This window comes from Phaenicophaeus curvirostris, chromosome 2 (genome assembly GCF_032191515.1).
Source record: "Phaenicophaeus curvirostris isolate KB17595 chromosome 2, BPBGC_Pcur_1.0, whole genome shotgun sequence".
Lineage (NCBI taxonomy): Eukaryota > Metazoa > Chordata > Aves > Cuculiformes > Cuculidae > Phaenicophaeus > Phaenicophaeus curvirostris.
Window position 1 is genome coordinate 74,832,257 of NC_091393.1, and position 8,817 is coordinate 74,841,073.

An 8,817-nucleotide genomic window follows, 5' to 3' on the forward strand; every position below is an offset into this window, starting at 1 on the left:
GCGTTAACACAGCTCTTGTCTAAGGAAGACCTATTTTCTGGAACTGCATGGAAATTTTGGTGATTAGCATATTAAAACTTAGATTTTTAGCTCTTCTTGTTTTAAAGAAAACTTTGAAAGCATGAAGGAGAGGTAGAAACCCTCCTCCAAGCAGCCAATAATATTGCTCTGCCTCTGCATCAAAGTGCTTGAGCAGAGCAGGACAGAGCTGCTGTGTGTCAGAGATGTGCAGAGGTCTCTGAATGGAGCAGGAGAGGCCGGGAAAGTGGATTACACCTCAGGCTATACACTGCAGGGGGTGAAGACCAGAGGGGTTTCTACACTGTGTTCAACTACATCTGACACTATGGGCTAAAGCCATCAGGGACTGGTCCTTGTAGTGGGATCAGAAACATCTTCTCCACAACAAAGCTCCTGAATGGTGCTTGTGGCCCAGCAATACTTATTTGGGAACCAATATTACTGTTGGTAGTGCCCTGCAATACTTTGGTTTGAACATCACAGTGTCTCTGTGCAACCACAGCATCCTTGGCTTGGCTCTCTGCAGCATTACAGCAAAGGGTAGCCAAAGTCTTAAAATGAAAATGATGATTGTGGGCACAAGTTCCCCATTTTACCAACAAGGGAGAAGGAAGACTGGGAGACATTCCTGAGGTGGCAATGACTCTGGATGAGATTTCTAGCTTCCCATCACTGTGTTCACTCCTGAAGGATCAGAAAAATGTGGGTATCTGCAGTATTTCTTGTTCTCATTACTTATCTCATTTTGTTACAGTTGTTTTCCTTTTTTTTATCTTTATTGACCTTTATTATAGTTTGTGTTTTGTTGAAGTTTTTTTTCCTATGGTAGAGAAACTGCAAATACAATGTTATCATGAGTAATGTACTGACTTTGTTTTCTTATCTACCTTAGGACATTCATTTACCCCTTCTTCACCAGAGGCAGACCTTTCCCACTGCAATTGCTTTTCTTTGGCATGTTATTCTGTATCTATAATGGCTTCCTCCAGGGATACTACCTGATTTACTGCGCTGAATATCCAAGCAATTGGTGCACCGACATCAGATTTACATCAGGTAATTACACCTTCAGGATTCCCAAGATCAAATCTCCAAGCAGTTTGTAAGCATTTTGAATTACATCCTAATCTTCACTGAACATATGAGTCAAATCAGTTGTGATGGAAATCAGCATAAAACCTGCCTGCTGCTAGCCAAGATAAAACAAATAAATGCAAAGTGACATTTTTTTTTTTTTTGGCTAGGCAGCCACCTTTGAAGGTGTAGAATGTAATGTGCTAGTCTCAAATCACCAGCCTTATTTTACAGATGCCACTCTAGAGCCTCTTGTTGCTATGGGCTGCAAAGCTGTAATCTCAGGCCCCCCTGAATGGGGACGTGCCCTTGCTTAGCCAGAAGTGTCCACCCAGCAGTGGCCAGATGCAAGTGCAAGCCATGTCTTCCTCTTCCCTGTCAGTGAGCTTTGCACTTGGTGCAGCTATTCCAAATAGGAGAGAAAAGAAGGGCAAACCCTCAGCATAAATGAGGCTTTAGAGACAAAGGGCTCTTTTTTTCTCATGTGAGACACATGGGAAGATTAGAGGTCATGCACAATCTTGTTGTATGATTCCTTTATATTCTGTAACTTAATAGCCTAGCAGAATCTCACCCTGAAAAATCCCTGAGACAATAACAAAGCAAGAGCAGCTAGGTGGCGTTACATATTTGGTGCTGTGCAGAGGGTTTTTTTACATGCACACATAGAAATGATGATTAACATGGAGGTCTGAGGAAAAGTTTTGGATATGACAAGTACAAAATAACCAAGGGACTTTCTGTACCCTGTTTCAGACTGTGGATGAAAGTTGTCATTTCAGAGAGCATCACATTTTAAAAATCCTGTACGCTGTTTAGTAAAAGCTCCCATACACTACATAACATAATTTGAATGATAAATAAAACATATATTTACCAAAAAAAAAGGAAATCTGCCTTAGTAGTACTTGAAATATCAAATAAAACCCAAAAGATTGTATTCTTCCTCTACAGACTCTACCAACTTCCTGTTGCTACTGGAAATGTTGAGGTTTTATCCGCACTTAGTCTTTTTTTTATACTTTGCAGCACACACCACCTCTGTTTCTATCCTTATGTCCCAATTCTTGTCAGAGGTGTCTTTCTCAGTGTCTGATGTGCCATGAAATGTAGAGCATGTCACCTGTAGTGTTTTCTCTAGTTTTCCATCTAAATGGACTACAGTCAATGAATTAATCTGGCCAGAACTTGTCATCAGCATCCTTTGGACAGTAATTGCTCAATGCACATGCCCATAGCACTGTCCAAGCATCCTCACTGTCAGTGGGCTGATCTGCGCTGAGACGTATGTTCCCTTCCTGCCTCCGGTGATGTGCTGGATAAGCTTGTGTTCTCTCTTCTCTTCTTTCCCCAGCTGTAAAATGAGAGTAATGGTACTTGCCTGTATTTCAGTGTTCACTCTGCAGTTACGTTCACAGCCATAGCAGGCTGCCATCGGCCAGCAGTCGCAGTTCAATACTTTGCCCCCCTCAATGATGTTTAATAAATGATGACTATGGCCAGTTGGGAAGTTCAGCTTTTTCTCACATCAGCTGAAAGTGCTCTGGTCTCACCAACAAAGCAGTGTGCTGTGTTCTGGCCATACTTGCTCTCCACATGAAGCTATCCAATGCAGGTGATCGCAGAGGACTGTGATCCCACAGTGGACACAGAGATATATGGGGTTGTTTGTCACTAGTCATCTATGCTTCTCCTGTTCAGTAGCCATCTCAGTAGCAGCACATCTTTTGATATCAGAAAGAATTCACTCACCTCACATTAGGTCTCCTAACTGCCTTCTCCAAAGATAAAATTTACATAAATGCTTGAGTGGGGATAACTGGGCAGAGCTATCTTTCTAATTCATTTCTTGTCTGTTTCTTAGGCCTCCTCTTATTTCTGGTGGGAATGGGAATCAACATTCACAGTGATCTCCTGCTGCGCCAGCTGAGAAAACCTGGGGAAGTCACTTACAAGATTCCTCAAGGTATATTCTTATCCCTCATCTTGGAGAAAGTAGGGCAGCAGGATGGATAATGTTTTCTTACTGGATTCACAGCAAAGCAACAGCAACAGCAGAGATGCCAGTATTGCACAGATACTTGATCCAGAAGCCCCTCTGAGCCACAGGGACTATTGTGAGCTGGCTGCAGGCAGTCCATGAGAAGCAACAAGAACTGTAAGGAATGAGCTGTGAGGAGAGGTTTAGGAAATGGCCTGGCTAGAAGAGAAGATTAGACATAGGAAGAGGATTTTAGTCTTGTAAAAGGCAGCTGCAAAGAAGGAAGTATTCTTCTCTGTGCTCAGAAAGAAGTAGTGGATTTCTTGCACTGCAAAAGGGAGATTAAAGTTGTCAACTTTAGGGGGAAAAATAACACCAAGGATGCAAGGTGCAGAACTTCCTTCCTATATCCTTCAAGGTGGGGCTTGGTGAGGAAGAGTGGCCGTGGGCCAGAGCTGTGAACCAGGAAATGTCTAGCTCTGTAAAGCAATTTGGATGGGGATCCAGGAGTTTCCTGGTTTTGGTGTTGACTCCTTGGCTTGTTACAGATATGAATATATCTCCCTCTGAGTTTCTCATCTCCAATACTTACCTGCCTTTTGTAGATGATTAGCTAAGGTGCAAAACTGAGATCTAGATTTTGCATTCTCCAAAGGTAGTGGAGTTGCAAAATATTTTTTATGGCCTAAAGACCATTGACCATGTTAAAAAATTAATTTAAGTCTAATAATGAGCTTTCCTAAGTCTTTTTCCAAAGGAAAATAAATAATTTTGAAAGTGCTGGAAGCCTCTGGATTAGAATCACTTTTGATTTTTGTGCAAGAGCCTTGTACAAGAGCCTCCTTTGACCTGGCTCCACTGGCTTCAGGGAAGTGGGCTTAGGTTGCTGTTATGGGCTCTAAATAAGAAAGGTAGTGTATTCTGCTGCTGTGTATTCTTCTGACTTTATGGGGAAGAACATTCCATGTGCATTAGAGGACTGTAAAAATTATGTATGTTTTCTGCTGATGCAGGAGGACTGTTTACCTACGTTTCTGGAGCCAACTACTTTGGAGAAATTGTGGAATGGTTTGGTTTTGCCTTCGCAACCTGGTCCCTACCAGCCTTTGCCTTCGCCTTTTTTACTCTTTGCTGCATCGGGCCACGTGCTTATCACCATCACAGGTATCAAACTGTTTCTTGTCATATGCTGTTGCTTGTTCTTGGAGTGCAGTTTGCAAAATGCCAGGAAGGAGCAGAGAAGCAGGGCCAGGATTTTAGGATTCTAGATAAAATTGAAGTTTAATACTACGTACAAGAAGTTTATTGGCTTATTTGTGACTGTATGAAAGTAAGGCAGTCAGCTGGAGCTCCTGTTCAGTCAAGTGGGCCTGATAGTTGTTTAATCTGACATGAGTTACATCACTGATTCTGCTGTGCTAAAGCCTCTTTTAACTGAGCCTTGTAAATGTGAACCTTTCCTAAGGGTTCCCTTGCAGCCTCTGCAGTCCTTTGGAGTAGATATGGTCCCCTGCTCTGAATTCCTGAGGTTTCTATTCTAGTTCTGTTAGAACTTTAACAGTATTATCAGCTTTCACTTAATTAAATGACCTGGTGTAAGTAATTTTGGAGCACTCTTTTGCAGAGTAACACACACAAGTTATAAAGCAAGGCAGTTTGGAGGAGTTTTAGGGTTTCTCTGCTGAGCTGTATTGATACTGCAGAGTTCCCTTGTATGTATGCAGGTTCACTCTCTTGCATATTTTCTTTTAGGTACTATCTCAAGACGTTTACGGACTATCCAAAATCAAGAAAAGCCTTGATTCCTTTTGTTTTTTAACAATTAACAACTGAAATACAGACTCTGTGTTCTGTTTCTATAGGGCTTTTTTCAATTCCTAGTTTTAATGTTAGAACTGACTATAATTAATTGTACAAATTATAACTTGGAATTTTAACAGACGAGAAGGTAATTTGGATCTGAAGTTCTTGTTTTTAATCACGGAGGATATTGCAGACAATTGTGGGCAAAGGGACTCCCCAAACAAGTGTTTGCTTGTCACTGGAATTCTGCCTATGAAAAATGGATATATAACTGCACTGATCTCGGAGAAAAAGCATTGGCTAAAAACTGATGCAGAAAAGTAGAAAGCAAGCCCATGACTTCAGAAAAAACCTTCAGCAGCCACTCCAGTTTATAGCACTTCTGCAGCTGCTTCTTCCTGCCTCCATGCCGGAGCAAACGTGCCATTGTCCTGCCAGCTCATTCATAGGTGTTACCACCCTTTAAACTGGAGCAGGAGTCTCCTGTTTCAACAAAAGAACTCAGCCTTTTATGTTTTGTCTAAAAGCGAGCTTAGCTCCCAGAACCACAATGCATCAAGAAGATGCCAGCACAAGGCTGGGAGCATTGTGCCATGGCATAGAGGTGATGCAAAGTGTGCAGAGATGGAAACATCTTAAGCTGTCATTCACAAGCACAATGTGTCTGTTCCTCCCTTAAGCAATACTCTCTTCACTGTCAGATGATTAATACTCAACCATCAGGGTTTTTTAAAATGTACTTTGTCAAAGCAATTGCAGCTCCATTAGGAATTTTTTTTTCTCTTGCAAATTCAGAGCTCTTTTCAGAAGAAAAATTTGTCCATTCAAAAGCCACTAAATTGTTATTAATAAAAAGGCTTGAGATGGGGATGTATGACAAAAATTACAACAAATAAAAAGGTCTGTGTTCTCCAACACTGGCAGTACATTTTGTCTATGGAGAACATTTGCAGATACTCATATTAGGAAGTGATAGAGAAATTATTGAATTTTCACCAACATACAGAGTGTCCTTTCCTAATTTCAGAATATAGTTAGGAATTTTCCAAAAAATGCCATTAACCCGAATAGGAAGAGATGTCCCTGTAGATACTGATAGTTTTAGTTACCCTTTAGAGCATAAAATCCTGCTAAGAATTATGCTGAGTAGCTTGAAAGAAAAAGACCAGATTGTACATACTAAACATACTACCTGCTGCTGGAGTAACCTGATTGACTGTACACAATTTTCTCCAAAACACAATAAAACTTCTGTAAAACACAGAGCCGTGTTAGCCTATAACTTACCATTTTCAGAACCAAGTTTCTGTGATGTTGCTTACTCAGTGCTGCTCACACTGGCTTCCTCCTTCTGGGCAAACCTCCCTTCTTTACTCATATTATGAATTGTCTTCATTACCATAGAGTAGAGTGGCCAGGTGAGGCTGGGTCCCATTCCGCTACTCCCTGTACAGCGCACAGGGGAGCTGGACTTTTTGTCATGTGTAGGCAAAAGAAAGGGAGGGATGAAGGAAATAAGGCACAAGCAAAATTGTCATTGCATGAGGTGTGACTTTCCCATCAACACCACTAACGTATTTTCCTTTTGTTTCCTTATATAAATCCTCCATGTGGAAACACACTGGGAAGGGGGTTGCTGGGTGTGAAGTCTGGGACAGAAAGGCTGGAGGTGACAAGGGCTGGAATCTTCCCCTGCTGGGAGCAAATGATCTCTTTCCCAGGGAGTGTATGCTAAGTGTGAGCCAGCAGCTCCTTCCTGACTATACCTCTTTGTGTATTTTTCCCCCAAAACCTTGCAAGTGAGTAGAGGGCCTGTGCTGATGACCACAGCTGCTATCTCCTCCATCTATTGCTGAACATGAGGAGGGAGCAAGGAACAAGCTCTGCCTCACCCTTGGGATCAGACAGGGTTTGTGCACACTTCTCCATCCCTCCAACATACTCATTCTGTCAGAACAGGACAGTTCTCTGCATTTATTTCCTCTTGCTTAATATTTGCATCAGATGGACCATTACTGTTGCCACTGTCAGTCCTGACACTGGAGACCTGCTGCAAGGAGCCAGGGATCAGGGTGGGAGAACTGGTGCTGGCCGTAAGTGGGAGCTGGCCTGCCTGCTGGGCTTCTTGCAGGAGCAACTTCATCCTCTCTGTCACAGCCCTTGGACATGCTGCATGGCAACAGGCTCCAGGTAGGAAAGAAGCATATCTTCCTTCTGCTCTGTCCCACGGCATTTTTGGAGAGCAAGAGAAACACGTGTGCTTTCAAATCCTTAAAAGCAACAATTGCAATTAATAGTGATGGAGAGGATTCACAGGCTCTCCCTGCATCGAGTTCCCCGCTGGGGTTGGTGGTTACTTCTCCCCACTGTAGGAAGACTGGTCTGCCCTGGGGCAGCACATCTTGGGGCATCATGCTGATGAAAAAATTCTTTTATCATCCCTTAAGTTTACAAGGAAAAATATATTTCCCTTGTCTCTGGGAGAAAAACACAGCTGACATTTTCATATCCCTCTGCTCAAGTCTCTGGAGGCTATGTACACATAGAGTTTCAGAGTTGACTGTAAAGTGTTTTGAAAAACAGCACTTTTCTGACTTTCTTTGCAATGTCCTTTTGTTCTGCCAGAAGCTAACAGAAGTGGTAAGCATTTAAAATCAAGGTTTGTTCCTTTTCTCCTATTTTGCAATACTGATTTTCTGTTTGGCTTCCTCCCATCATTCATATTTATCTTTGAAGAACATTTATGTTTGGGTGCTGTTTTCCTGCAGAAGGCTTTTCTGAGGACAGCTCTGAGTGTTGCTGCTCTTCCAGAAAGAATTCTCTTATGTGGAGCTGATAACCCAGCCTTCATCCCTGCTGGAAGACTGCTGGGAAAATTAATCCTTTATCCCCAGGACTCTGGTTAATTTAATTATTTTTGTATTGTTCAAATGCTTTTTTCCAAAGCTGTCTTTCCGTAAACATGCATTATACTGCTGTGGTAATATACAAATGGCTTAATCATGTATCTGACAGTTTCTTCTTTGAAACATGTTTTCTGCATCTAAGTGAACAGACAGACCACTCACTGATACCAGCTTTTAGATATCTAATCTCCTGTGACAACCAGAAACAGAATTAAATGCTTCACTGGGAGGCAAAGAGGAGAACAATGGCACTTGCCAGCCTTCATTCCCATCTCTGTGTGCCACACATACTTCAGCCTTTGCCGGGCTTCAGTCCACGCTTTAGACGAGAGGTCACTGAAGACAATAGAAAACCCGCTCCAGGCAATGTAGGGCATGTGTAGCTATTGTTTTTAAGTACATGTTTTACATAATTTATTTATACAACAGGCCAATCCCCACCCCAGTTTTGGCCCTTGAGTGACTGTCTTTAGGAAAAGCACTCATCTGGGGGCTGCACTCCTGCTCCCATTGCTCTCCTGGAACATGAAGCTTGTTATGCTTGGCCAGAAACTCTGAATATTCCTGCAGAAATACACCATGTGCCCTGGAACCACAAATACCGAGGAACTCTACCTAGGTAGGTAGAGTGTTCTGATGGCTCGGGCTCAAGAATATCTGTTTTGTACTCTTGGCATTGTCACTGATTGACTGATGAGCAAGTTACTCACCGCTTTGGGGGTTGTTTTCTTCTCTATTGCTTGTCTCTGGAAATGGTCTTGGAAGCCAGGATTTGATTTCACAGTACTTGGCAAAGCAGTCCCAAACTCATTTGAGGCCTGTAGATACCAATGTAAGACAAATAAGATACAGCCTGTTGCATATTCTTGGGAGACAGAGTTATTCTAATATTGCAAAATATTCTAAAGACATATAAGATATCTCAATGCACTGAAATGAATCTTAAGAAGGTATTTCTATAATATTTCATCATAGAAAAAAGCAAATACAGGTCACTCACTGAACCTTAGGATCATTTGCTGACAGTAGAGG

The 8,817-nt window shown here is 42.1% G+C and overlaps 1 protein-coding gene across 1 annotated transcript in view; it reads left to right on the forward strand.

Annotated features, from left to right (window-relative positions):
* SRD5A2 (steroid 5 alpha-reductase 2) overlaps positions 1-6,133 on the forward strand; it is a 29,236-nt gene extending 23,103 nt beyond the window's left edge. The window contains exons 2-5 of the mRNA XM_069852588.1: positions 914-1,077; positions 2,960-3,061; positions 4,090-4,240; positions 4,829-6,133. Coding sequence (XP_069708689.1) covers positions 914-1,077; positions 2,960-3,061; positions 4,090-4,240; positions 4,829-4,895 — 484 coding nt within the window. The 3' untranslated portion in view covers positions 4,896-6,133. The remainder of the gene's footprint in view (positions 1-913; positions 1,078-2,959; positions 3,062-4,089; positions 4,241-4,828) is intronic.
* Positions 6,134-8,817: the final 2,684 nt, after the last annotated feature.